At 50.5% G+C, this 27,892-nt stretch overlaps 1 protein-coding gene across 3 annotated transcripts in view; it reads right to left on the reverse strand.

Annotated features, from left to right (window-relative positions):
• Nucleotides 1-27,892, reverse strand: part of DDC (dopa decarboxylase) — an 85,575-nt gene that overhangs the window by 6,641 nt on the left and 51,042 nt on the right. For all 3 annotated transcript variants that reach the window (XM_045494285.1, XM_045494286.1, XM_045494284.1), the window contains exons 8-12: nt 27,365-27,459; nt 22,146-22,213; nt 12,125-12,201; nt 6,746-6,765; nt 2,776-2,874 (exon numbers count right to left, since the gene is read on the reverse strand). In XM_045494285.1, coding sequence (XP_045350241.1) covers nt 2,776-2,874; nt 6,746-6,765; nt 12,125-12,201; nt 22,146-22,213; nt 27,365-27,459 — 359 coding nt within the window. The remainder of the gene's footprint in view (nt 1-2,775; nt 2,875-6,745; nt 6,766-12,124; nt 12,202-22,145; nt 22,214-27,364; nt 27,460-27,892) is intronic.

Below are 27,892 nucleotides of genomic sequence, written 5' to 3' on the forward strand. Positions count from 1 at the left end.
TTATTTGACTTGTAGGGGTTCGTGGAGCGCAAAAGGGGATTCGTATAGTATGTGAACGGAGAACAAGCTCGCCACGGTCTGCGTGCGTGTTGCTCATTCCACACCCAGGCGCCCGGCTCGGTGCTCAGTGCTAGGTGCTCGGTGCTCTCAAGTAGGTGCTGGGGGCCGGGGTTGGGGGCGGGGTGGGGGGGGACTCTGAGCAGAAGCCCCGCTGGGGAGTGTTGTTGGGAAGGAAGTCTCATCGGACTGTGCGGCTCCACGTCCCTTAATAAATATGGTGCCACTAGAGGGCACCAAAGACTTCGTGCTGGCAGGTGCTGTTTCCCTCCATGGTCCACCTGCCTGGGGACAGACTTTGACCATCCCCGTCCCTTCCTGTCAGGCTGGATGGGAGCCTTCTCAGGGTGAGGCATGGAGTGTTTTTTGTTGTTTTGTTGTTGTTGTGTTTTTGTCTTCTTTCTTTCTTCCTTTCTTTCTATTCTCAAGTTAGTTAACATACAGTGTAGTCTTGGTTTCAGGAGTAGAACCCAGTAATTCATCACTTACACATAACACCCAATGCTCATGCCTACAGGGGCCCTTCTTAATGTCCATCATCCATTTTCCCCGCCCCGATCAACCCTTAATTTGGGATTCATTTCTGGGCTGCAAGCCTGGCTCAATAGTCACTAATCAATCAGTGTGTCCATCACATGAATAGAAGAAAGGATAAGAACCATAGGATCCTGTGAATAGATGCGGAAAAGGCTTTTGACAAAATACAGCCTCCTTTCCTAATGAAAGCCCTCAAGAAAGTCGAGATAGAAGCAACATACCCTGACATCATAAAAATCATGTATGAAAGACCCATAACTAATATCCTCAATGGGAAAAAAACTGAGAGCTTTCCCCCAGAGATCAGGAGCACGACAGGGATGTCCACTCTCACTGCTGTTGTTTAACACAGTGTTTGAAGTCCAAGCGTCGGCAGTCAGACAACAAAATGAAATGAAAGGCATCCACATTGGCAAAGAAGGAGTCAAACTTTCACTCTTCGCAGATGACATGATACTCTACATGGAATATCCTAAAGACTCCACCAAAAAGCTGCTAGAACTGATAGATGAATTCAGCAAAGTCACAGGATATGAAATCAACATAGAGAAATCGGTTGCATTGCTATACGCCAATAATGAAGCAACAGAAAGAGACATCGGAGAATCGATCCCAGGTACAATTGCATCAAAAACCATAAAATAATCTAGGAAATTCCCAGCCAAAGACGTAAGAGACCTGTACTCTGAAAACTATAGAAAGCTGATGAAGGACATTGAAGAAGACACAAAGAAATGGAAAAACATTCCATGCTCATGGATTGGAAGAAGAAATATTGTTAAAATGCCGATACTACCCAAAGCACTCTACATATTCGATGCAATCCCAATCAAAATAGCACCAGCATTCTTCACGGAGCTAGAACAAACAATCCTAAGGTTTGTACGGAACCAGAAAAGTCCCCGAATGACCAAAGCAATGTTGGAAAAGAAAACCAAAGCGGGAGGCATCACAATCCCAGACTTCAGCTTGTATTACAAAGCTGTAATCATCAAGACAGTATGGTATTGGTACAAAACAGACACACAAATCAGTGGAACAGAACAGAGAACCCAGAAACAGACCCACAAATATAAGAGGCATGGAGTGTTTTTACAGTAAGCAGCTTAATCACACCCAGGGGCCCCAGAGCCTTAAGCTATGGTGACAAAGACCACTGGATTTTTGTCAAAGTTGAATCCTTATTTGAGAGCATGTTCTCACATGGGGAGGGAGATCTTGCACCCATAAACTCACATGCAAACACTCCTTTCCTAGTTCCCCACCCCACAGATCCTCCTAGTGACTACCAGCTCCCACGGGCCCCCACGGGCCGCATAAGGTAGACAGATGCCACCGTGTGGTATTCCATAGGCCATGTGCCCCGCACACAGGAAGAGCCTGGAGCCACTGTGTGCTGCCCACAGCTGCACCACAGACTAAGCTGAGGCACCAGGACCCAAACTGTCACGGTCACTAGTCAGAGACCACAGGCATCCCTGCTTCCATGAAGCCCGAGGCCCTCTGTCCAGCAAGATGGCGCCATCTTGGCTGAGGAAGGACACCAGCATGGGAGGGACCAGCTGGGAATCGGCAGCTCTCTGCAGCCAGCTAAGTGGGTGGGCCTTGGGGGAGTCCCAGCACATACTCTGGCCTCAGTTTCTTCAACTGCTTTAAAAAAAAATGGCAGGGTGATGGGGCTTGAAGTAGACCAGTTGTTCTCACACTGTAGAGCTCATCACAGCGGCCTGGTTCACTTATAGCAACAGAGGTTGCCGGGACCCACCCGAGAGTACAAGGCCATGCATGTGCTGCTGGTCGGGGACACACTGAGAAACCCTAGGCTGGAGACTATCTGTTTCCAGAAGCTCCAAGGTTCTGCCGTGCTGGCAGTGTTCGGAGGGAAACGTACTGTGTTCTCATGACTGCCCTGCTGTCATTGCACCTGCTGCAGGTGAGGTGTGGCCACAGTCCCGGCCGTGTGGTGTACTCACTTTGCAGTCCCCTGGACCTGACGGCCTGTGGTCTTCATGGAAGCGTCCAGAAGGTCCATAATCACGCACTGACCATCTTGTGAATGGCCAACCCTCAGTAACGCAAACGAACCTTTATCATGTATTTGCTTATTAAGCCATCTTCCTCCATTTCTAGTGTCCAAGGCCTGCCTAACGTTCCCCAGCTAAGTACTGAGAGCACAGTCACCTTGCGGATGTAAGCCTGCAGTCCCTTGACACCGTACATCCTAAAAACAAACCACATCTTCAGAGAGCGAAACCTTCGGCCCAGCGGCAACTGCCAGTGCTGAAACAGAACAGAAAACGCTGCGTCAGGGAGGAAGGTACCGCGAGCTGGTTTTCCTCTGGCTCCTGGGGCACCTGTTTCTCTTGGAGACAGATGATTCCCTGGAGGCCTCCCCTCCCCGTCCGGCCACCATGCGGGCTGAGCAAAGCCCACGGCTGGAGGCTCTCTTTGCAGAGACCGGAGACAGACGAGGACGGACCAGGCTGCTTCCTGGGAAGGCACTGTGTTCTCGGAGCAGATGTGTGCAGGTTGCGCACGGATGGAGCTCACCAGCCAGCGGGGGCACGGACGTCTGCAACTGCGGGCAGGAGGAGGCCGAAACCCACCCCTTCGGCTCAGCGTGTTCCCTGTGCTGTTCCGGCACCCTTTTCTAGAACAATAGGGGTTCTCTTCCTCCCCCGCCCCCCGCTGCCACAGAATGACCCGCAAGACGGTCACTAGAAAATACAACCCCGACATGCCGGTCCTCCAATAAGCTTTCCCTAGTTTTTCCTCAATCTGTCAGCCGGCTGGCACTCCACCAGCTGTGGGGGCCCCCCAATGGCTGCAAATGCACGAAAGCCAGCAAGAAAGGACCCAGAAGGGAGGGAGGGCAAGGGGGCCTTCTGGGACCATAAAATGGGCACTTCATTGTGACTTTTCAAGTGGTCAGGTTCTATCACCTACAGAGAAGATGCTGAGGGCACTTCAGGCTCCCTCTCTGTTCCCTGGACCTTCCCTGCAGGGCAGGGCTCGAGGAGGACTGCAGTGGGGCAGAGGGCACAGCCCGGACCCTCCCCCAGCGCATCCGTGATGGGCACAGTGGGGCTGTCCGGGCCCTGCTCCCTCTGTAGCGCAGCGGGCGGGCGGGTTTGAACCTTCGTGCCGAGCATGCCCAGGCCACGCCGCTTCTGAAGGGCAAATGCATCACCAGGGGGTCCCAGTAAGGGCTTCACGGAAGCCCCTCAAGTTTCAAGGAGAAACAGGGGCCCGCTGCTGACGCTCAGAGGCATCGGACCCAGTGTCACTCTGTGACCGCCAGGCACTGTGCCCAGCGGGTTCACGCAGCATTTCACCCCATCACCCTCACGCCTGTGAAGCCGGGGCTTGTGTCTTCATCTTACGGGAGGACAGCAGGCGTGGAGAGGCTGGGGGGCCACGTGCGACGCCCCAGAGCCCGGTGGCCCCCGCGGACACAGATCCGCCCTAAGGGGCAGCACGTCTGCAGGTTGCTGGGGGAAAACCGAACTAACTCACTGGCCTTTCTGGAAAGTCAGAAAGCCTACCACCCCCCCTAACTAGTGATGGGCAGTGTTTTCTTCCCATCGTTCACCACAGACGCTGCATTCCAAAATCATTCCCCACCGCGTCAGCGAACGTCCTGGAGATCAAGACGGGACTGAGGTCTAATACTCGGAGGAATAGCCTCATTAATGACTCATGAACGGCTTAGTTAATCTTTACACCGGGAGGAATGGCTTGGGACCTAACTTAATTTCTGCGGTCCTGGAGTAAAAATGCGCACAGTTTAATTGAGCGCTGATTCAAACGTGGCCCTAGAATGCTGTCACCACCTGTCCTGAGCCTGGGGCAGGACCGGGGTAGACGTCCCCCAGAAGAGAAATTCCCTTTGCACCCAGCCTGTAAGTTCAGAGGTGACAGGACATGTCATAAGGCTTTATGGAATATTGTTGACCACTGTACCTAAATAGTCAGGAGGAAAATCCACATACACAGGCCACCTAAAATGATTCTGCGTGTAGAAGTCAGTCAGTACTCGAGGTTTCTTGGACACCAAAGGAGCTATTTCTGGGTATTTTTCCCTCCACAACTGAAAATTTTAAAACCTTATCTCCAGGATGTCCTGTGTGTCGTCCCACTCTTGATAAGCCACCGAAATGGACCAGAAGATGTATTTTCCTCACTCAGATAGCATGGGGGCTGTGAGGCTCAGTGAGTGGGCTTTTGACCCAGGCTCTTGGCTCTCTTTAAATTAGGTTGAGCAAATTCTTTGACCTCGAACCTCTTGTTTCCACATCTGTGAAATGGGTATAATGATGCCCACTTTGCCTAAGACCAGGTAAATAAATGGTAGGTAAATGCTGCTACGGTTCCCTCTTTGGTCATTCACAAGCAGACGTGATGTAAAACCCCCTTTGCCAAGGTGTTCCCACTCCTTCCTCCTGGTGCTGAGTCTGCCCTTGTGCCCCCATCCCTTGAGGGCTGACCGTCCTGCCAGGGGCTGCTCATGCCTTTCACCCTACACTTCCCGGACTGGCCTGGTCAGGGGCCTAGAATCCCCAGAGTGGGGGGGCCTCCTCTGCAGCCTGGAGGCCATGACCACCTCAGGTTGAAGTTTCCATCGTCTTTGAACAAAATGATGATGATGTCTGTGATATATATATTTTTTCATCTGCTGAGCCCAGCACTCCCTCGTCAAGAAGAGCCCGGGCCCCAGGGCATTTGCCCAGACTTCACTCTAAAGGAAGAAACCATAAAAGAGCTCCAGAAGTACCTATATGTGCATCGAAAAGGAAAGATATCCCTACATTCTAGCTAAGAGAGCAGTAAAACTGCCAGAAAGTACGGTCAGGGGCTCTCCAGGGCTGTGGCACAGGGAAGGGGGTCAGGGTGGGAGGTGGGTGACACGTACTTGTGAGGAGTGGATGGAAGGAACAACACTCATAGGGCAAGACTGGTGCCCCAGGCCCTTTGCACAGCCAGGGCCCAGACACAGGCTCCCCTGCTGAGGCTCCCACGGACCTGTGTATTCTTTCCTGGTGGGAATGCCCTGCATCTGCCCCCACTTGACCTCTCCTACTTTGTGGCGCTATTTTTCTAAGGACTCACTTATGCGCATCAGTTTTTAGAGGACTCTCTGCTCCAGAATAATTTCCCCATCCTTCCAATTTGCTCCTCCACGAATTTCATCTGCTTATTCACGGACCACAAGATGCCTGCGGAGAATACACTACGTGTCTGCCCCCTGGCTCTCTCCGTGGGCGCGCGCAGCAGGACATAAAGCACGGTTATCCAAGATGACCTCGCAAGCCAGGGGGACGGCCGCGAGGGCGGGCTGCCACAGTGCCGCACGCCCGCCTGGATCCAGGTCCTTCCCAAACAACAGGTGGACCGACCCGAAGCTGCCCGCACACGACCTACAGTTCCTAGGCTGCCGGCATATGATGCCTGGGACTTGGTTCTCATAAACGGCACAAGGAGAGTCTAAGCGAAGCTAGCGGAGCCCTAGCTGACCAGCTGGAACGTGTTCCCTCGGGCCGGAAACAGCCAGCAGTAAGGAGCAGCATGTTCCAGATCTGTCTCAGCACGGTGGCTCACAGCGGTGTGCAGAATGGTTATCCCCGCGTGTGCGGCCATCTGTGCCCCTGTCTCCCTCGGTAGCCTGGGGGTCCGGGAGGGAGGCATGGGGCCTCACTCATCTCTGAGAAGCTGCCAGAGCCATGCGTAGCTCCCGGCTGACAAAGAGGGCCATCCGAGCACCGCTGTGGTCTTGGACTCTGATCTCCCACTGCCCTAAGCGGAGAGTGTGTGCCCCAGGCGCACGGCAGCCAGCCATGTGGAACGGACGGGCCGTGTGGTCTAAGGATAACACCTGTTTTTACAGAGGATTCTGGGGGCAGAAGTTCCTGCCTCCTTCCGAGGGGCGCAGGCAAGATCATTTCCTCCTGATCCGAGACCCGGAGTCGGTGGGCTCAGCACAGCTGTCTGTGGCCTGCCTTAGGACCCAGCTAGAAGGTGTCCTCTAGGGTGACTCTGAGCCTGAGCGGAACAGGAGGGCAGCGGGAGTTACAGCCCATGACAGGACCCCTTTCTGTGTTCACACTTTCGATCACCTGAGCCCTGGACTCAACACGTCAAATCTCCCACTTACCCGATAGTCGGTGATAAGCCCTGGAAAAGAGAAATAGAAAAGAGAAGCCATCAGACACACTGGTCGATTTCACATCTATTCCTTCTCACGTTCAAGGTAAACTTCCTGTGTCCCGTCCCTCACCTCCTGCACCAGACAGGAGAGCGCAGAGGGCAGGAGGCTGGGTGTTTGGGGGGCACTTCCCAAGGTACCAAATCCAAGGGGCTTTCCAAGAGAGCGGGGTTCCCAGGACAAATTGGAAATGCCGGATTACAACTGGATTCCCATTCGCTTCACTTTCTATGGTTACAGAAGCACAAAACCCGAGCTATCTTCTGGTAACGGCATTTGGAGCACGTGAAGCCTTCCTCGTGCACTCATTCATGCGCAGGAAGGTGAATTTGTAATATACAGAGTGAGTAGGATATCAGACAAGAATCTAACTTTTAGGGCACCTGGGTGGCTCAGTCGGTTAAGCGTCCGACTCTTGATCTTGGCTCAGGTCATGATCTCATGGTTTGTGAGATCAAGCCTCCATATCGGGCTCTATGAGGACAGTGTGAAGCTGCTTGGCCTGGGATCCTCTCTCTCTCTCTCTCTCTCTCTCTCTCTCTCTCAAAATCAATAAACTTAAAAAAAAAAGGAATCAAACTTTTGATGAGTGTTCATGTCTGTATTCTCGGATCTTAGTACAGAGTCTGGCATGGAGCAGATACCTGAGTGTACATTCGATCAATGTCATTATCCTGGATTCAAATGGCTTCATAGCAGTTACAAAAAAATGGATGGTTAAGGGATGCCTGGGTGGCTCCCTCAGTTAAGCATCCGACTTCGGCTCAGGTCACGATCTCGCGGTTCGTGAGTTCGAGCCCCGCGCCGGGCTCTGTGCTGATGGCTCGGAGTCTGATGCAATGCACACCCACTGTCACAGCTGGCTCTTCACCCGCTGTGTAGACGGGTTTACACTATACTTACAAGGAAATCTAAAGTCGCCACTTATTGATTTTTTGACTATCATCTGGAGACAGTAGGTGTTTTCTTTTCTGTTCTTTTTTTTTTCAAATGTTTATTTAGTTTTGAGAGAGAGAGAGAAAGACAGAGTGTGAGCAGGGAAGGGGCAGAAAGAGAGGGAGACGCAGGATCCCAAGCAGGCTCCAGGCTCCGCGAGCTGTCAGCACAGAGCCCGACGCAGGGCTCGAACCCACGAACCGTGAGATCATGACCTGAGCTGAAGTCAGATGCTTACCCGACTGAGCCCTCCAGGCGTTTTCTTATTTAGGGTCATAAGATGGTAGAGATGGGAGAACATTCAGGGCCACTGTGCCAGGTCCCATCCCCTAATCTTAGGAGGGACCCTGTGATGAAAGCCCAAGGTCACACAGCCCAGGTCAACTCCCAGCCACCACTCTCTGCACCATGTGAAATGGGGTTGTCAAACATCAACAGCAGGGTCACCAGAAGTGGCCTGACAGGGGGGCATAGACACCAGCAGACATAACATAACGGCACCCAATATATATGTGGTGCACAAGGAGCACTCAGTAAGAGTCTGTTAAGAACCCAGATGATGCCAGATGACGTCGTGAATGGAGATGAATGTCCCTCCCTTTTAGTTTATGTCATGGTGCCGTCCCCATAGCCACCAGCCACGTGTGGCCATTCAAATGTCATTCCAGTGAAATACAATTAAAACCTGAGCTCTTTGGGGCACCTGGGGGGCTCAGTCGGTTGAACATCCACCTTCAGCTCAGGACATGATCTCAAGGTTTGTTAGTTCGAGCCCCACGTCGGGCTCTATTCGGTCAGCCTGTCAGCGCAGAGCCTGCTTGGGATCTTCTGTCCCCCTCTTTCTGCCTCCCCTGATTGTGCTCTCCCCAAAATAACAATAATAACTTTATTATTAATTATTAATTTGTTAATAATTAATTTATTAATAATTTATTTGATTTATTAATAAATAATTAATTTATTATTATTTATATTATATTATATTATAATTATATAAATTATATAAGTTATATTATATAAATTATATAAATTATATAATTATATAAATATATAAATTATAAGTATATAAATATATATTATATTATATTATTATTTATTTATAAATAAATAATTTATTAATTTATTAATAAAATTAATTTATTAATTATTAATAAAAACAAATAATAACTTTAAAATTTTTTTAATGTTTATTTTTGAGAGAGAGAGAGAGAGAGAGAGGGGAGAGAGAGAGAGAGAGAGAGACAGTGCCAGTGGGGGAGGGGCAGAGAGAGAGGGAGACAGAATCCGAAGCGGGCTCCAGGCTCGGAGCTGGCAGCACAGAGCCCGACACGGGGCTCGAACCCACAGACGGCGAGATCATGACCTGAGCCGAAGTCAGATGCTTAATTGACTGACTCACCCAGGCACCCCCCCAAAACAAATAATAAGTTTTATGTGCCTGCTCAGTCTTTACGGCTACAGAGGATACATAGGGGGTGAGCAACCTCTAAATTTGCAAATGGCACAATAAAACCCACATGAGACTGGCAAGAAATAACACCACATGACAACAGCATCTGCACTGGGGGGGTGGGGTCATGGGGACTTTCTGGCTTCCCCCGCTTTATGCTTCTAGTTTCCAAATGTACAGTTTCTATAATGGAAGAGTTTGTCTGAAAAGTCTGTGTAACAGGTGCGACCACTTTTCCCCGTCACCTGCATTGTTACAGGATTGTCTGTTTTATATATAAACCATCCCACATGGTTTGGTCCTAGTTCAAAGTCAGTGTCAACCCGTAGCTGGCAGGCGCCCAGTGAGACAAACTCATAAACACGGGGATGAAACGTGGGGATGTACTAGGAGGGCAACCACTCCCACATTGCTGTCCCACTGTCACTGCTGGCCACCTCCCCCTTGGTCCAGCTGTGTTCCAGCAGCAGGACACTTGGATCTGAGGTTCCAGGGGAGGCGGAGGGACAACAGTCACAAACCAGTGAGTGAGGTGGCTGCATGGCGAGAGTCACGTGCCCTGAAGGAGCCACAGGGTGAAGGGACAGGAGGGCATCTGCCTCCGTGCAGAGACCCGGGAAGACCTCTCGTCCTGAACCCAGTGATGAGAGGGAGGCATCCTAATGACCCCCAGGGGGGACAGCGGGCCACTGTGGTCCTGCGAGCTGAGCAGGGGGCCACGGGGCAGTCGTGAATGGTTTTTTTAATCGTTAAATAAAGAGGAGATTTCTTCATTGAACTAAAAGGATCGTAAAAAAACTCTAAAGAAGGTTTCATTTCAAGGAGCAGAGGGCTTAGCAGCATTAGAGCTGAACCCACGAAGATTAAATAAGCCCTTACATCCACTGGCCACAAGAGCTTAAAGCTCATTTTTGGTGCTCTACTTGCTAAATGCAAAATGGGACACTGTTTTTGTTGACTTAGAGAGGTTTTTGTGGGGTTTTTTTTTGGGTTTTGTTTGTTTTTTTAGGGAAAGAATCCAAATAACTAATATTTTTCATCTCTAACAGCCATAGCCAATGTTTCAATAGGAAAGAGCCTTTCTATAAAAGCGGAATAAAATAATTTATTGTACGTCTAGAGTAATAAGCTTTCCTCAGATGCCCTTGGCGTAAAGTCATTCCAAGGATCACTTCATGGTTTAAGGGCAACATTTTGCTTTTTAACTGTCATGATTGCAAAGATTTTCATGATCCGAACATGAAATACATATTTTTAAATATAAGAGCTTGGCAGTTGGTTCATTATTTCACACTGTTTCATGCCAATTCAATTCTTTAAAAACTAGACTTTATTTTTTTTATTTTAGGGAGTTTTAGGTCCTGAGCAAAACGGAGCAGGTATGTAGAAACTGTAAATAGCAATGGGGTGAGTGTTTGTACTAGACCCGAGAACACTGACATTTAAAAGTAGTAGTTCTATGTATGTTTTTAAAACTACAGAAATGTAGGGGCACCTGCGTATCTTGTCGGTTAAGCGTCCGATTTCAGCTCAGGTCACGAGTTCGAGGTTGTAAGTTCGAGCCCCGCGTCGGGCTCTGTGCTGACAGCTCAGAGCCTGGAGCCTGCTTCCGATTCTGTGTCTCCCTCTCTCTCTGCCCCTCCCCAGCTCGTGCTCTGTCTCTCTTTGTCTCTCAAGAATAAATAAATGTTCAGGGCGCCTGGGTGGCTCAGTCGGTTAAGCGGCCGACTTCGGCTCAGGTCATGATCTCGCGGTCCATGAGTTCGAGCCCCGCGTCGGTCTCTGTGCTGACAGCTCAGAGCCTGGAGCCTGTTTCAGATTCTGTGTCTCCCTCTCTCTGGCCCTCCCCCATTCATGCTCTGTCTCTCTCGGTCTCAAAAATAAATAAACATTAAAAAAAAAAAAAGAATAAATAAATGATCAAAAAAAATTTTTTTAAAAACTGCAAAAATGTAGAGGAAATTAGGAAAATTCACAAGACATTATACCATCCAGCTATAAGTATTATTTACATTTGGAAAATTTTCATTCCCTGCACTAAAAAACCAAACAACTTTTGTATTGCTGGGATCATTCTTCTCAATATGCAACTCTTATTTCTTTGACAAGAATCTCAGAGAGGGGCACCTGGGTGGCTCAGCCGGTTGAGCGTCCGACTCTCAATTTCAGCTCAGGTCGTGATCCCAGGGCCGTGGGATCGAGCCTTGCATTGGGCTCTGCTCTAAACATAGAGCCTGCCTGGGATTGTCTCTCTCTCTCTCTCTCTCTCTCTCTCTCTCTCTGTCTCTAATGAAAATGAAGGGGCTGTTTTGTGTTTTCTAGGAATTGTGTTGCATGACAGGTTATTGCACAAGGAGGCCCTGGAGGAATCCCTCCAGCATCTGTGTCTGAGCCCCACTGTGGCCTCGGAGAGCTACCTGCCCAGGCTTCCCCGCCGGACTCCGTAGGCACAGAGGTGGCTCATGTCCCGCACAGAGGGCAGGTCTGCAAGTCCAACGGATGAGAGGCACACGGCCGTGTGGACCCTGCCCGGGAGTCATCCGGTTTTCCCTTCACTCCCTGAACCCCCAGCACCTCCCCACCCCGTCCCCCTAAGCTCTCTTCCCCCATGGTGGTATGGGTATAAGCAGACATACGTTCTCAGACACGAGGGCAATCATTCTTTTTAAGGATTCTACCCAGGAGGTGTCCACCCCACATGGAAAGCTGTGCCCCCTGGCCGTGTGGTTGCCCTCCCCGGCTCCTGCACTGAGCAGTTCTGGAGCAGGGTGGGGGGGGGGGTACCGAGGCAGCCCTCCCCACCCCCCACCACCCTCCTGGGGAGGCAGCTCCCATGGTCTGGTCTCTGTGGACTGGAACCTTCCTCTCTGGCTCCTGGCAGAAAGGGCGCTCTGAAAACAAAACCAGAACACCAAGAAAGCAGGGACCCCCCCGCAGAGTACCTGAGTCCTGATTGCTGTGCTTTAAGTAGACAGGGTCCAGCTTAAAGGCTCCGATTAGGTCTGTCCTCTTTTTCACCCTGGTTTGAGAGAACACAGGGTGGGGCTTAATGAGGAAGCCACTGGGACAAGCCCCCCCACAGCCCCTCCCTCCTGGTCCCTCTTCCAGCAGGCTCAGCACAGACACACCCGCTTTGGGACGCTTCCCTGGGACCCCGCTCTGCCAGCGCATCCCTCACCTGGGTGCCCGACACCCACAGGACCCCAGCACCTGAGGAGGCGGCATCATAAAAAATAAATCTTTGCTTTCCATCCCTGGTTCTTGGCACACAACTCTTCAACGCTTATTTATTTTTGGGACAGAGAGAGACAGAGCACGAACGGGGGAGGGGCAGAGAGAGAGGGAGACACAGAATCGGAAACAGGCTCCAGGCTCTGAGCCGTCAGCCCGGAGCCCGACGCGGGGCTCGAACTCACGGACCGCGAGATCGTGACCTGGCTGAAGTCGGACGCTTAACCGACTGCGCCACCCAGGCACCCCGGCACACAACTCTTAAAACCCTTGGAATCTCTTGGAGGGTGAAGAATGGCTTTGGTAAGCCAAGGAGAGGACAGGTGACTGTCCTCCCCCTGCCCCCTGGGGAGCTTCAGGGCCCCCTGGGGGCCGGTTGCCAGGGAAACCAAGGAGATTTGAGGCTGGAACTCTGAGCCCTACCCCCAGTCTCTGGGGTGGGGGAGGGGTCACAGGAGAGGGAGGGACTTGAGACTGAGTTAACCACCAATGACTAACAATGCAATCAACCATACCTACGTGGTGAAGGACGGGGTTGGTGATACATCAACCAGGACGGAGCCGCAGCCTGGGAGGACAGGGAGGCTCTGTGTCCTCTACCCACACCCATACCTTGTCCTGCACATCCCTTCCCTCTGGCTGCTCGCTCGTTTCCTTTGTGACAAATCAGCAAATGTAAGTCGCGCGACTTTCTGAGCGCTCAAAGCTATTAGCAAATTATAAAATCTGAAGGAGCGGGGGGTTCGCGGGAACCCCCAACTTTATAGCAAGCTAGACAGAAGGGCGGGGACCTTTGGACCTTGTGGGACCGAGCCCCTCTACCTGTGAGGTCTGTGGGGACTCCAGATGGTTAGCGTCAGAATGGAGTCCCATTACGGGACGCCCAGTTGGTGTCCAGAGAGCTGGTGAACTGGCGTCAGGAAGCAAAACCCAACAGGGGAACATTTGTCCCCTCTGTCGGTCCAGGCTTGGCATCGGGCCACTGGCAGGCATCACCAGCGTGTGCGGGATGAACAGGGGCCAGAGGTGAGGTGTTCCTACCGCGAACGACCCTCAGATTCGGTACAAATGATGGTCCCGGATAACCCAGGTCACCACTCTCCTCTGGGCTGGGGTTTGAGGTCTGAGCTTGACGATAATCGCCTCTCTGCCTCATCTGGCAGCATGGACACCGTCTCAAAGCAATTTTATGGCAAATGGACCATGCTTAGGGCAAACCGGGGAAGAAACGTCCGTCTGACAGTAGCTTGGGCTTGAGAGCAAATACCGTGTGGACGAGTCCGTGCGAGAGAAAACCAGAAAGCATGAAATAGCACGTTGGGATGTGACTCAGCCACAACGAGGAAGGACCAAGAGCCCAGATGTACTTAGGAAAAGTAATTGAAGTGTTATTTCTTCAAAGAGTTAGAAGGCAGACTATGTCAGTAAGCAATAATAAGCTGTCAGGGGCTGGCTTGGCCTTTGACCTGTGCGAGAAAATGGATTGCGCCTGACCTTATGCACGGGCATCTAGGAATTCTAGTACATTCTGGGCAGTATACGAGGGAGCCCTGGCACAGCTCCTTTTGGTCTCTCTGTACCGGGGAACGCTCTGTGCGTAGCCTTAAAGAGGGACAGCGAGAGAGAAGGGGGTAGAACTCCGTCCTTTGTAAATGAAGATCACATTCTCCTTCCCACTGAGGCCAGTGATGACCCCGGAGCCCGTGTGTTTTTAATCAAAACATTTGCGCGGTGTTAAAGCCATGCAAAAAAGTGTAAATAATAATACCCGCAGCTCGCTGGGTATGACACAAAACCCGAGCACTGTTAAATCTGTGGGTCCCTCGCCTTGCCGTCCTTGGAGGAGGCTACGGGGCCGCCTGTGGGTCCGCCACTCCCAGAGAGTTCTACAGAATTCTCTGCACAAATTCCTTCATAACCTATGGTATTGTTTTGCACGTTTCTAAATGGTGCACGTTTCTAAATGGTTTCTAATAAGTTGCTCAAAGATAAATCACATCAGGGGGCGCCTGGGTAGCTCAGTCGGTTAAGCGTCTGACTCTTGATTTTGGCTCCGGTCATGATCTCACGGTCTGTGAGGTCGAGCCCCACCTTGGGCTCTGAGTGTGGAACCTGCTTGGGATTCTTTCTCTCTCTCTTCTGCCTCTCTGTCTCTCAAAATAAATAAATAAACATTAAAAAAAAAGAATAGGGGGGCGCCTGGGTGGCGCAGTCGGTTAAGCGTCCGACTTCAGCCAGGTCACGATCTCACGGTCTGTGAGTTCGAGCCCCACGTCAGGCTCTGGGCTGATGGCTCGGAGCCTGGAGCCTGTTTCCGATTCTGTGTCTCCCTCTCTCTCTGCCCCTCCCCTGTTCATGCTCTGTCTCTCTCTGTCCCAAAAATAAATAAACGTTGAAAAAAAAAAAAAGAATAGGTTTCCTGTAATATTTTTGGTAGATATCTCTCATCAGATTGAGAAAGTTCCCTTCTGTTCCGATTTTACTAAAAACTTCTGTTTCGCAGGGATGTAGAATTTCACCTGATGCTTTTTCTGCATCTAATACAATGATGACTCTTCCCTCCTTGACTCTTTACATGGCACATGACATTTCAAAACCTTCTAATAGCTGTGAACCACCCCAGAGTAGCTGGAATAAACACATTTGGTCATGATATACTATCTCGTTTTCCTTAAACATCACTACATGCTAATATTTGACTTCAAAATTTTCATATTGGAATTTGTGAGTGAAACAAACTTTTTCTTTCTTTTCTTTTCTTTTCTTTTCTTTTTTCTTTTCTTTTCTTTTTTCTCCATACCTTTTTTGTTCCCTCAGCCTCTCATCTGGTTTTGGAATCCAAGATGGCCTAACTTATGATATGACAGTGGGAGTGTCTCCTCCTTACTGTTTTCTGTGAGGTACATTTATGATCAGTCTGATAAATGCCTTCACAGCTTGGTAGAGTTTGCTCTCAGGAGAATTTGGATGCTTCCGTTGTGTGAAAAATTTAACTTCTGACAATAATTTAATAACTATATCGAATATAGCTATATTAGAGTAGCTGTATATAATTGTCTTTAATAGCTGTAAGATTTGGGGGATTTTTCTATTTATTCTGGAGCATATTCATATGCTTGATGTGGTCATTGAATGGGACATTTGTAGGCAACGTTGGGCATAACATTTGACAGTGTTGCAAAAGGAAGGCTATTTACGGTTGGGTGTCTCAGTCGGTTGAGCGTCCGACTCTTGATTACGGCTCAGGTCATGATCCCAGGGTTTTGAGGTCCAGCCCTGCCTCAGGCTCTGTGCTGAGTGTGGAGCCTGCTCGGGATTCTCTCTCCCTGTGCCCCTCTCCCTGATCATGCGCTCTCTCCCTCTCTCTAAAATGAAATAAAATAAAAATAAATAAATAAGAGCTTCTTGCTTTAAGGGAAAAAAAAAAAAAAAAAAAAGGAAGTTTGGAGTGCCTAGGTGGCTCAGTCAGTTAAGCGTCCAACTTTTGGTTTCAGCTCAGGTCATGATCTCACAGTTTGTGAGTTCAAGCCCCATATCGGGCTCTCTTGCTGTCAGCACAAAGCCCACTTTAGCTCTAGGTAACTCTGTCTCCCTCTCTTTCTGTCCCTCCTCTGTGCTTTCTCTCTCCAAAATAAGTAAACACTTAAAAAAATTTTTAAAGGGCACCGGGGTGGCTCAGTCGGTTGAGTGTCTGACTTCTGCTCAGGTGACGATCTCAGAAGTTCTTGAGTTCGAGTCCTGCATCCGGCTCTGTGCTGACAGCTCAGAGCCCGGAGCCTGCTTCTGATCCTGTGTCTCCCCCTCTCGCTGCCCCTCCCCCACCTCTCTTTCTCTTTCTTTCAAAAATAAATATACATTAAAAATATGTTTTTAATTTTTTTTAAAAAAGGAAGGCTATTTAAACAGAGAGATGTGTGCGAGCGCACACACACACACCTGCACCCCCACACGCACACACACGCACACGCGGGCACACACAGAACCGGCCTGTGAAGGTGGCCGTGTCACCTCCCGCTGAATGGGCCTCATGGGACAGAAACTGTCCCCCTGCCACCAGACATATTCCTGAGGGAGGGTCCTGGGGGATGGGGGAAGGGGACTCCTGTGTTGTTTGGGAGTCTACGTTGTCTTTTTCTAAGCCTACAATACCGCGTAAGGCTCACGGAATGAGGGCTCATGGTACGTCCTGGTGCCAGTCAGTGACCAAGAAAACTTTCAAGATGTGGCACGGCACCAAAGTGCAAAGAAACCAAAAAGATACGTAGAAAAACTGTGCATTAGCACTTATAAAGCAAGTTCTAGAATCAAGTGCTACATAACTACAGTGATTGACCATCTTCCCAAGAAACCCAGTGTAACAGAAGTGTGCAAAAGCTGTGAAACTATTTGTGATAAAACTTAATTTTTATTTGCAAAAAGACATCAAGCCTCTTTTTAAAGGTAGACTAAAACATGTCCTGGGTGAATCTGAGGCTTTCTTTGGAGAAAAATCTGATGCTAAAGAGATAGTAAGGTCTGAGCGGAATGGCTTATATTTACATATAAAAGATTCAAAACACCAAATGAACAATAAAAAAACTTATGAACAGAATAATGAAATCATTATGAAATGTATTCACTGTGCTTATAATGACGTGCAGGTTTTAGAAACTCCAATTATCTTGTCCATTTCAATATGTAGAGAAAATAACCAATGTATTTACTTTAAATTACAGACTAACCACTGGTAAAATTTCATAAAACAAAAGAGAGACTCTTCTGATTTTAAGAAGTACAAAACAGCCAGTGAGAGCAATCAAAAAAAAGATCCATTTATATCTTACTTGTTGTATGAGCAAAAAATTTAAATACATCTATAAAAAAATTCCCAGTTTAGGATGATTTGTTTGCTTTCAGCTCTTAGGGGGTCTAAAGAGATGCCTGCCCCTTCCAAAATCTGGTTTTTAACAAGCGTCTTGCTACCTGTATTCTGTTGTGTTGACACCTCATTTTATTGCAATAACCTCTTAGAATACCAAAACATAGGTATTTGAGTCCATGGATGTTCAGGACAGCGAGCAGAAGGCTCTGAGTAGGCTCTCAGCCTTCACTGTCTGCCCGATGCCTGTCACCACACTGCCCATGAGCATGGGGGACCACTCACCTTGGAGAGGGACCACCCACCTTGGAGCAGAACCACCCACCTTGGAGAGGGACCACCCACCTTGGAGAGGGGCCACCCACCTTGGAGAGGGGCCACCCACCTTGGGGAGGGGCCACCCACCTTGGAGAGGGACCACCCACCTTGAAGAGGGACCACCCACCTTGGAGAGGGACCACCCACCTTGGAGAGGGGCCACCCACCTTGGAGAGGGACCACCCACCTTGGAGAGGGACCACCCACGTTGGAGAGGGGCCACCCACCTTGGAGAGGGACCACCCACCTTGGAGCAGGGAGAGGGGCAGGGGAGTGTGCTCAGGACCCACAGCTCAGGTAGACAAACAGGGGAGGGTGGCTTCAGTCCATCTCTTCCTGTCTGGCCTTTGGGCTGTCCATGCCTGGGCTAAAATCCAGGACTAGTTTCGGTAGTCAGAGGGAAAGTGGGATCAGCCCGAACAAGAACGGAGACACCACGGGGCCTGATTTTGCCTCAGCCGCCCCAAAGAACAGCTCTCGTTCTCCAGTTTCCCCCGTATCCACCCGGAACAATGCGAATGCCTGTCATCTAGATGTGTGTTTGTAAAATGTATGTTCGCTTTCCTGTGTGTGTTCTTAATTGGCATCCTGTGAGACTCGTGATTCTGCATCTGACGATCTTTACTCCGTCTTTAAAACCTCACCTCATCGCGGGGCGCCTGGGTGGCTCAGTTGGTTAACCATTGGACTCTGGATTTCGGCTCAGGTCGCGATCTCACGGTTCGTGAGTTTGAGCTCCGCCTGAGGCTCTGTGCTGACGACACGGAGCCTGCTTGGGATTCTCTCTCTCTCTCCGTCTCTTAAACATTTGTGGCTCTGGCATGGAGGAGAGTTGTGTGTCCGTAAGCAGAATCCCGGTTGCCTCATCCATGTAGGAACAATTCCTACATTAGTTTAGCTGCGGTATAGCTATCATCTTTAAAGTACACGTGCTCCGAGAGCCTGGCCTCACTTGCGCACAAGGTCACGCTGGCCACAGGACCGAGCGCTCAGCCCCAGCAATGGTGCTGTAAGGGCTCTCATTAATTAGTGACACATTAAAAAGCTGCCTCTTTCTGTAAAAACGCCAACTTTTACATGTGGAGAGCGGACTCAAAACAAATTTAAATCCACGTCGACCACCTGAATGATCTTCAGTGGCATTCACCTGAGTTCACTGTGGTGCACGCATCTGTCTCCAGGCCTCTGCACTGCCAGTCCTCACCACCCACCCGGCGCAGGTACGCACACTGCTTATTCTGTCACCTCGTGTGGCCCTTTGTCAAATGCCATGTCACCAAATAGGCTTTCCCTGAGCTCTCCGTGTCCAACAATCGGGCAGAGAATGAATGGGTCCATGGAGGCATCTCACTCACACATTCCCCCTCGGCCTTCCAGCTCCCTGTTGTCCCCAAGCTTCTCTGAACCTCTGCCTTCTCTCTTCCCAAGCGCTTCGCCTGCTGGACCTCAAGCTGCATTGGCCTGGACTTGATTTTATTCAGTTTCTCATTTCACGTTGGCTGTATTTCATTTACCGGAAACTCTGTCCCACGGCTGAGACCTCTAGAGCCCAGAGATAACAGCCTTCTGGTGTGAGGTCCACGGTGCTCAAAATCAAATGCTTTCCAATGCAATCAGGACCTCTCCTCCTCCTTGTTATTCTTGGTTTGGATGGCACTGCCCCAACTCGGACCCTGGTCCCTCAGCACCACCACAGTGCAGCCCCCGGTGGGGGTAGGGCATCTGTGGGAAGGGCCTTCTGCAAGCAGGGCAATGCTAAACATCGTCCCCACCAAAAGGAGAGAGCAACTTCTTTGTAGTAAAAAGAGAGAGAGAGAGAGACAGACAGAGAGAGCAACCAGGTGGTTGGGTATAGCGAGATCAAAAGAAAACATCAAGTTTGATAAGAATCAAATAAACCGATCAGGAAGTGGGTGGCATAATTAAGTATATGGTTTAAAATAAGCTGACCTGGTTTAAATTCCTAAATGTTAGCCTTATGGTTTTATCTAGTAATTTCTTGTGAGCACCATCACGGACTGAATTGTGTCCCCAGCCCACAATTCACCTGCTGGAGCCCTGACCCCCAGGACCTCAGAATGTGACCACATGGGGACAGAGGCAATGAGGTTAAAATGAGGTCACATGCCTGGGTTCTAAGCCAACGTGACCAGTGTGTCCCTAAGAAGAGGACACAGACCCACAGAGGAAAGACCGAGTGCCGACACAGAAAGAAGGTGGCTGTCGGCATGCCAGGTAGAGAGGTGTCAGCAGAGACCCGCCCACCTGGGCCCCCGTCTCTGGTTTCCAGCCTCCAGAATGAGGAGGAAATACGTCTCGGTGGTGCGTGGTGGTTTGTCACAACGTCCCTGGCACAGTGCCTCAAACAGCGGGCAGGGGCTATTTTTGTCTTGAAACTCGGATCCTTCCACATCCAACTCCGTCACCCAATCCACACGCTCGTGAAATCAAGGGCTGCACCCCCGGTTTGGGGTAGGAGCGATTTTCCCACACTCACGAAATCTCCCCAAAATCCTCGACAACCATTCTGTCCGGGACCCCAGCGGCTCAGGACACGGAAAGCACATTCTCTATTGCAATTTAACATTGGACCCATGTGTTCATGTGGCCTCAACTCATGACCCTCTCCCGTGTCCCCTCCAGCCCCGGGGATAACTGACTGCCCTCCTCTGGGGTAAAACCTCAAACACTGGGTGTCGCCCTTACATCTTATATTTGATTTTATTCAGCGGACAATCAGCTTCACCCTCTGTCCTTCTCCCAGTGACGTGGCCTCACCCTGTGTGCCCCGTGTCTCTCCTCCACATCACGTCCGCTCTGTCAGGCTTCCCTTTGCGGGCTGCTGCCTCAACCGGGCAAGACGTTCTTGTTCCCGAGTGACCCCGGCAGCCTGGTTACGCCCCGTGAGGGGCTCAGGCCCTTCCCAACCATGCCGCTGACAAAGCTGTTCTCTCTCGTCCTTAACTGGCTCACTGGCTCTTTGGACCCAAGGGCAGGATGCCACGTTGTTATATTCATCCCTATCACCTCTCAGTGTGTGATCACAGATCGCGGCCCCAAATGCTTTTGGTCCCTCGTAGCCTCAGTTGCCCCATGCGCGAGGGGGCCGGATGCCCCGAAGCCCCAGTGATTTATGTTACAGAAAGGGCGTTGAGGGCCGCCCATGTAAACAGCCATCTCTGATATTATTTTCCCCAGGTCATCAGTGAAACACCTGGGCATGCTGTGAGGCCCTCTGGCCGCCACCTCCTGGCGGTCCCCATCTCTTTACCCCCGACAACCCTCTGGTCTTTTTGTGGGCTTTCTTGGCCCGATGCCTCGCTGGCAGCTAAGGACCCTGTGTGCTCCTGCATCAGCTCACACTGAGGCCACCACCCCTCCCCAAATAAAGGCGAAAGGGCCCTCTACTGGCTCTGTGCCAGCTCTGTGCCCACGAGCCACAATCTGACCAAACACACCACCAGAGCAGAATTACATTTCAGTGCCAATTAAAGCTCAAAGGGAGGGACTTTGGACACACTGTATGAACCATTCTTTAGCATTCCGGTTAAAATAGACAAACGCAGCCACAAGAACACGAAAGAACACTGAGGTTCATAACAGCTATAGCTTATATAGATCCTTACTCGCATTTTTGGACGAAGCCACGTCTAGAATGGGCCCACCAGTGGGCTTTAAAATCACATATCAAAGTTTCGGTCCAAGGCAGACAAAAAAGAATTGATTTGAACCAATTTTTTAGTAAAGCACTGAAAATATGGTTTAATCTTTAGACAAACTAGTCAAAGGGCACACTGGTCGCTCAGTAAACCGGGAGAACAGACTTCGGTTGGGTCAGATGAGAACTGCTTTCTTCACCCCTCCAAGGTGAGAACCCATTCATGCAATTACATGCCGAATGATTTTGCACAAAATTCATGCAAACCCCCCCTGGTCCAAAGGTTGATTTACCTCCTTCTTAGTGCAATGAACATAGCAGAACCATTATCCCATGTTCCCACACTGCTCCCAGTGACCGCTATTTCTTTAAAAATCATCTACGTGATGGAATATCACCCACTTTCATTTCTGAATTCTTTTTCTTGTTCTAAATAGAACCAACATAATTATGGCATGCTATTAAGAATTTTCAGAGAATCTCATGGGAAAAGCGATTACTTTTATTTTTCCTTAACAAATGCGTTCAAGCCCTTAGACTCATTAACCATCTACGAAGAAAGACACAGAAGCAACTGAATTAGAAATACGTCCTGAAATGTCCTTGCATTGTTTTTGGTAACACTAGGTAGATCAGACTACAGATTTTGCTGTATTAACCTTCTCTCCTTGTGCCAATGGCTCGCGCTAATATGTTCTTATCAGCAGTGCACAGTCAGGTAAGGTTGGGCAAGAATCCCGCCCCTGGTTCAGCATGGAAGCAAGCAGTGAGCAGGTAACATGTGAGATGGCCCAGAGATGGCATCCTCCTCACCTGCCAGGCTTCTTTCCCACAAGGCCGCTCGGGGAAAGTGCGGTGCGCATGGGGTAACTGACATGTAGCTGTCGGGGAAACTTACCACATGGCAGAGCAGTCGAAATTCACCAGCAGCCATTTGTGCGGATTGAAGTTAAATGAGTCTGCAAACTGCCGAGGAGAAATAACAAAAAGAAGCCACTTCCGTTACTAACGTCTAGTTGTACAACAAGACTCCGTGCACAGTAATTCACAGCTGGGAGGGTCTGGACTCTGGAACCCGCTGGGGCGACCACCTGACCTCCGCACGCGTCTTCATATTCATGTTTAAATGGGGATAACAAATCACACTCGGGATCCCTCGAGCTGCTACAGACCTGACTGCGGGCTGACACCCAAAGTGAGGAGGGCAGCTTTGAAGCCAGACACTTGGGGGTTTGATCCCAGCTCACCGGCTCACTCTGTGTGCACGGGAACGGGAATGTCTATTTTATGGAGAAATCGTGGCATCACAGCCACGAACTCCTCAGCCCAGCTCCTGGCATGGGGTAAACTCGCCAGGTCAGGTGCTGTGCTGTGACTGTTGGCTGATCGGCGGCCGGTGAGCCAGCCTGGTGCTGGGCCGGCTACGGACTTTTGACAGCTCCTGGTGAATCGGGAAGGTCCGACCGGAGAGCCGTCATCAGAATGCAACGTGAGAGTGAGCGTCGGGGACCATGACTTGGGTTCACTGCTCAGAGGAGGGGGCGGTGCTCGCTGAGTCCAGCTGGAGGTGCCTGCACAGGGTCACCCCACAGAAACCGGAGCGAGGCATGAGGCCCCGGGGCATGGAGGCCGTCAGGACTGCTGGCACTCCTTGGGGCGTGGTGCCAGGCACCCAGAAGAAATCCAGAAAGTGTTTGCATGAAGGGTGATATGAAGGATCTCATTCTTTTTAGGACAGAAAGAGCTTTGGACTAAAAGCCCCAGACTCTGGCCTCAGTGCTTCCACGTCTGGCCGGGGGCCCTTGGTGCAATAACTCTACGAGAAATAAGCGAGGGGCTGGAATGAGACAATCGAGACCCTTCGTATGAACACGCACTTTCATTTACGTGCTAATCCTAAACTTGGGGTAGGGCCATCACATCTGAAATGAGGGAAGCACTTTGAGGACCTTGGATCGTTCAAAATATGCTGACTCCCAAAAGATAATCCGAGCGCAACCCCAAGAAAGGACGCGGAGAGTTGCTGTGCCTTGGGAGGACTCCCGTCCCCAGCAGCAACGGGACGCGGATCGCATTCTGGGGGATCTCCTGCTCTGAAATGCAAAGCTCCAATTTTTAATCGGGAAAACTCAGTTGGACTTTTCCTCATAAAATGAGACGTTATCAATATTTTATGTCGCACGCTTTCCAACGTATGTAGTCTGGAGTCATATAAAATGTATCTACCAGGGCGCCTGGGGGGCTCAGTCAGTTGAGCACCTGACTCTTGATTTCAGCTCAGGTCATGATCTCGGGGTCGTGGGATCGAGCACCGCATTGGGCTCCACGCTGAGTGTGGAACCTGCTTGGGATTCTCTCTCTCCCTCTCTCTCAACCCCTCTCCCCGCTCTTGTGTGCGTGTGCATGCACAGGAGCCTGTGCCCTCTCTCTGTCCCCCTCTTTCTCTCTCTCTCAAATATAAATGAATGAGCGAATGAATGAATGAGTGAATGAACGAAATGTATCTACCTTTCAAACTACGAGATTATTTGGAATAAGTGAAATATTAATTCGCACGTACTATGTCAGGACATCGTACCGATCTGGCCTATGAAACACTTCCTGCCAGCAGCTTCCTCAACATCATGAACTGGCAAAATTCTTGGTATACGCATATCATCATGAGCTTTGGGAGGGTGAAAACTTCATGCCTAACCGGTGATAATGGGGATCACCCCAATTTTTATTTAACTGGTTGGTTCTTTCACCAACACCAACATAATTACCAACTACTCTTCCTGTGTACCTAAACATCTTCATCTTTAAAAAAAAATTGGGGGGCGCCTGGGTGGCTCAGTAGATTGAGCGTCCAACTTTGGCTCAGGTCATGATCTCATAGTTCGTGGGTTCGAGCCCCGCGTCGGGCTCTGTGCTGATAGCCTGGACTGCTTCAGATTCTGTGTCTCCTTCTCTCTCTGCCCCTCCCCCACTCACGCTTTGTCTCACTCTGTTTCTCAAAAATAAATTTAAATGTAAAAAAAAAAAAAAAAATTAACATTTATTTATTTATTTATGAGAGACAGAGAGAGACAGTCATGAGTAGGGCAGGGGCAGGGAGGGAGGGAGAGACAGAATCCGAAGCAGGCTCCAGGCTCCGAGCTGTCAGCACAGAGCCCAACGCGGGGCTCAAACGCACGAACCGCGAGATCATGACCTGAGCCGAAGTCAGACGCTTAACCGACTGAGCCCCCCAGGCGCCCCTCTTTGTCTTTATTTTTAAAGGCAATAACCGAGTTCATCAATTTTAGGTGCTGCAGCATTTCCAAGCAGAAAATAAGATCTCAACGACCGAGACTGGCTGAGGAGGGCACTCTGTGTTTCCACGGAGCTATCGTAAGTGGGGAGTTCTCACATCCTTCCAAAGGCGTGCCCAGGTTTATCGTCAGGCTGATGCACAGACCTGGGCCCAGCTGGAGGCCCAGGGATGCAGCCACACGCATAAATCCCCAGTGGAAGCAGAGTTAAAGGCAGCGGCAGAGATAAAGGTCCCAGTCTGGCAGGCGGCTGAAATCTCTCCCCGCCTCCGGCCTCTTCTCTGTTTGGTTCCAGGGAGGCAGCGAGGGCACCAGGGGCCAGGGGGTTGCCTCGCCACCCGGGAGACGTCCGCTCAGCTGACGGCCGCCTCGCACGTCAACCCCCACTCGGGGAGGCGGGGAGGACATTCATTTCCTTCCAGGTTTCAATCAAAGTAACTTGGAGCAAGACACGGGAAAGGACAACGGGTTTCATTTGTTGATAAAAGGAGACAACATGTGAAAGATGGGCTTTGTTTGCTGAGAATTGTATTAGTTCCCTCCCGGAGGGGCTGGTCTGTTTGATCGTCTTTCATTACCGGACCGCTGTGTGCTCCTCCTGTTGGCAGAGCGACGGGATGTTATCTCGGGGCTGGGGCCTTGCAGGATATTGCAGGCCCCTTATCTGACCAGCCGAGCAGGAAGGCCCTCGCCAGCAGAGAACAATGCAGGAGACATGGAAATGACTCAGCGTCGGGCATGAAATCCCGTCTGCCGCTGGCAGATAGGATCTTGCTAGAGTGCCCAGCTCCGCGGTGGCCTGACAGTTAGTCCCCCCCGACAAGCCCCCCACCATGAAAGCCAAAGCCCCAAGTCCTGGGTTCACAGGGAAAAGATTGTGCAATCCTAAACCTGATATGTAGAAAGACCAGGCCTTGGGTACAGGCACACACATCCCCGAAGATGGCTTTGCCTTCTGTCCCCCGAGGCTGCAGGGACAGACGCCCTCCCCCACCAGTGATGTGTACCATCTCTGTGATGCGAGGTATGCAGGTGGTAAAGAGGTCTGTCTGTCGTTTCCCAGCCCCAAACACCCACAAAACCAGCTACGGGCAGCGAACCCCAGAGGGCTGGCCATCAGCATCGTTACCAGAACTCCTCATAGGCCACAACCCCCTTCCCCAATATTTATTGGGGCCTTTGGAAGCCCCACGTGCCCCTCCCTCCCCAGGACAGATCTGAGGACTGGCCCGTATTCAGCGATCAATAAGCAAATACCGAGTGAGAGAGTACACAAATGAATGTGACGTGAAGGAGGTAGGAACCAGAATGCTATTTCATTTGTTGGTAATAAGGGGGTACTCTTTTCTAAGAGGGGAACACTGGTATTCTATACCTGACACCCCTTTTTCTGGTATTATGGCCCCATGAGAATCCACATGAGTAATCAGCAAATGAATGGGCAGTGTGGCCCGAGAGCGGAGAGAGGTTTGGAGGGACGGTCTGCTCAGCCATGGCGAAATCACAGAATCCAACTCACGCATAGCCCTTGCCGTGTGCCAGACGCTGCTTTTTAAGCCCTTTCAATATGATTAACTTCTGATCCTTACAACACCCCCTCAGAGGAGGGATCACACCAAAACCCACTTTGTGAGGTGGAGGGAGGGTAGTAACGTGCCCGCAGGGACACAGCTAGTCGTAGGGTAAAGCTGGGATTCAAACAGTCACTTAATGGCAAAGGCCGTGCCCGTAATCCCTGCACCGCGTGTGGCCCCAGGGCTCGCGAAACCCGTGTCCCCGAGCACAGAGCCAACGCTGAGGCCCCACTGACTCACTGTCTCCTTCCCCAGGACTCCCTGCAAAGTCGCTCTCTCTGGACCCTTTATTGCAGCTACAACTGAGTTCCTGGCCGAGAGGAACGTTGCGGCCCCTGTGCCTCCGCCAACAGCGAAATCCTCCTTGAGTCTGAAATCACACATCAGAGCACGACCATCACGTTGTGTCCTCGCCTCTAGTCTGTGCCACATGGCCCTCTGCAGCAGAGCACTGGCCGATAGTTTTTCTTACTAGTTCTCAGAAGCGGCAGGTGTTTTGAGGGGCATCACAAGCCACATTTTACAACTTCCAGAAGCAGTAGAAGATATTTGAGTGCACCTGTGGCTGCTTGTTCAATAAGTCAACACCATGCCCACTGCATGGTCAGAATAGACTATCATATTGAACCAGATCGAATAGGGTTGTAGGTTGGCCTTATAAATTACTTCTTTTTGTTAAATTTGTTTAAATGTTTATTTTTCAGAGAGAGAGAGAGAGAGCGCACGCAGGGGAGGGGCAGAGGGAGAGAAAGAGAGAGGGAGACACAGAACCTGAAGCAGGCTCCAGGCTCTGAGCTGTCAGCGCAGAGCCCGACGCGGGCTCAAACCCACAAACCGTGAGATCATGACCTGAGCCGAAGTCGGACGCTTCACCGACTGAGCCACCCAGGCGCCCTTGTACATTACTTCTTGATTTGAAATGCATTAAGATCTTATTTCCTTCCTAAATGTTTCCCCACAGTGCTAACATTTATCCTGTCATGAGACCCTTGCCCAGGACCCGTGCAGACTGAAAAATGGCTGTAAATGTCCGGTGTATTTTGAGAAGACCGGCCGTAGGACTGGGAAGATTCTCAACCGCCATCATAAGGAAGTCTAATTTCTGACGATCGCGGAATGTGTTTGGATGCCGTCTGCTGCAACGAACCCCAGCAATGAGAAATGGAACATCACCTCCTCGCGAGGACATGTCACTGACAGCAGAGCACTTTTCAACAGCGATCTTCTTAAAGATAAAGAGCACAACCTACCTCGACTCCGTTCAGAAGATGCCGGAACTCAGGGCAGATGAAGGAGCTGCCCGCGTAGGCAGCGTCGATGTGCAGCCACACGTCCTCCTTGTTACCTGAAATCCAGAGGTGACCTGTGAGTTCCCCGACAGATGCCCTCCTCACGGGGGCCTGATAACTTACTGCATACGGTCTATCAACAGCATTTGCTGGCCCGATGGTGGACCCTAACTGGCTCCTTGAGTCTGAAGGCAACGAAACTGAGGGTGGCTGGCCCCAGACTGTGGCAGAGCACAGACAAGGTGCTCAGTGAATGTGTGGACTTGAAGGAAGGAAAATGGGATCCCCTGCCCTGCTTGACTTGAAGGTGGATGCTCATGGTCTAAGGGCTCAGCCCGCCCTACCCCTTGGGGCGCCTTTTTCGCAGTCACACTGCCTTTCTCTGTCTTCCGCCATCTCATCCACTGGGAATGTGCTCCCCATTCTCCTGGATTAGCGGTCCTAAAGTCTTCCCCCACAAAGTCTTCCCCCACAAAGTCAGCGGGGTGT

The sequence above is a fragment of the Leopardus geoffroyi genome, chromosome A2, assembly GCF_018350155.1.
Source record: "Leopardus geoffroyi isolate Oge1 chromosome A2, O.geoffroyi_Oge1_pat1.0, whole genome shotgun sequence".
NCBI classification, from domain to species: domain Eukaryota; kingdom Metazoa; phylum Chordata; class Mammalia; order Carnivora; family Felidae; genus Leopardus; species Leopardus geoffroyi.